The 1,527-nt window shown below is 42.0% G+C and overlaps 1 protein-coding gene across 1 annotated transcript in view; it reads left to right on the top strand.

The window, feature by feature from the left end:
* Positions 1-168: 168 nt before the first annotated feature.
* The window catches only part of LOC106511674 (bone morphogenetic protein receptor type-2), a gene marked incomplete at both ends in the record, with an annotated part of 4,355 nt that continues 2,996 nt past the window's right edge, over positions 169-1,527 (top strand). Inside the window, 2 exon segments of the mRNA XM_014000422.1 lie at positions 169-305; positions 463-617. Coding sequence (XP_013855876.1) covers positions 169-305; positions 463-617 — 292 coding nt within the window.

The raw sequence follows: 1,527 nt of genomic DNA, 5'->3' as shown, positions 1-1,527 counted from the left end.
ACCACACCTGTTATCTGACCACACCTGTTGTCTGACCACACCTGTTATCTGACCACACCTGTTATCTGATCACACCTGTTACTTGTTCATAATATCTTTTTTGTGTGTTTAATGTGTTTTTTGTGTTTTGTTGTGTATTTATTTGCATTGTGTTTGTTGTGGGTCCAGGTGAAGATGTTCCAGAGTACCAGCTGGCGTTCCAGGCAGAAGTCGGGAACCACCCGAGTTTTGAAGACATGCAGAGCCTGGTGGTCCGGCAGAAATTTAGACCCAGATTCCCTGACTGTTGGAAGGAGGAAAGCCTGGTCAGTTTCAAATACCCAGCAGCTCCTGGCAACCTGAATTCAGGGCAAAATGACCCACGAGAATGTCAGCTTTAATGTCTCTTCAAATGACCCAAATCTTACACAGAACCATTCAGAACTGCAGCGATTGTGTCTTTGTTCTGTTGTGTGTCTTCAGGCTCTGCGGTCCCTAATAGAGACTATGGAGGACTGCTGGGACCAGGACTCTGAGGCTCGACTCACAGCTCAGTGTGCTGAGGAGCGACTGGTTGAACTCGCACTGCTAACCCCACAAACACTGCTACACAACTACACAGCACTGCACAACCACAGGTAAACAAAGACCACAGGTCCACAATATTTACAAGTACACATGACCACAGGTACATATTTTAGGTACACAGACAGGTACTTATTGTAGGTACACAGACAGGTACTTATTATAGGTACACAGACAGGTACATATTGTAGTACACAGACAGGTACTTATTGTAGGTACACAGACAGGTACTTATTGTAGGTACACAGACAGATACTTATTGTAGGTACACAGAAAAGTACTTACTGTAGGTACACAGACAGGTACTTATTGTAGGTACACAGACAGGTACTTATTGTAGGTACACAGACAGGTACATATTGTAGGTACACAGACAGGTACTTATTGTAGGTAAACAGACAGGTACATATTAGTAAGTACACAGACAGGTACTTATTGTAGGTACACAGACAGGTACTTATTGTAGGTACACAGACAGGTACATATTGTAGGTACACAGACAGGTACTTATTGTAGGTACACAGACAGGTACTTATTGTAGTTACACAGACAAGTACATATTGTAGGTACACAGACAGGTACTTATTGTAGGTACACATGTACACAGACAAGTACATATTGAATGTACACAGACAAGTACATATTGTAGGTACACAGACAGGTACATATTGTAGGTACACAGGTACACAGACAAGTACATATTGTAGGTACACAGACAAGTACATATTGTAGGTACACAGACAGGTATTTATTGTAGGTACACAGACAGGTACTTATTGTAGGTACACAGGTACACAGACAAGTACATATTGTAGGTACACAGACAGGTACATATTGTAGGTACACAGACAGGTACTTATTGTAGGTACACAGACAGGTACTTATTGTAGGTACACAGACAAGTACATATTGTAGGTACACAGACAGGTACATATTGTAGGTACACAGGTACACAGACAAGTA

The sequence above is a fragment of the Austrofundulus limnaeus genome, unplaced genomic scaffold, assembly GCF_001266775.1.
Source record: "Austrofundulus limnaeus strain Quisiro unplaced genomic scaffold, Austrofundulus_limnaeus-1.0 Scaffold3058, whole genome shotgun sequence".
Lineage (NCBI taxonomy): Eukaryota > Metazoa > Chordata > Actinopteri > Cyprinodontiformes > Rivulidae > Austrofundulus > Austrofundulus limnaeus.
The sequence above is the reverse complement of the archived record's forward strand: the minus strand, read 5'-3'. Positions and strand labels throughout refer to the sequence as shown.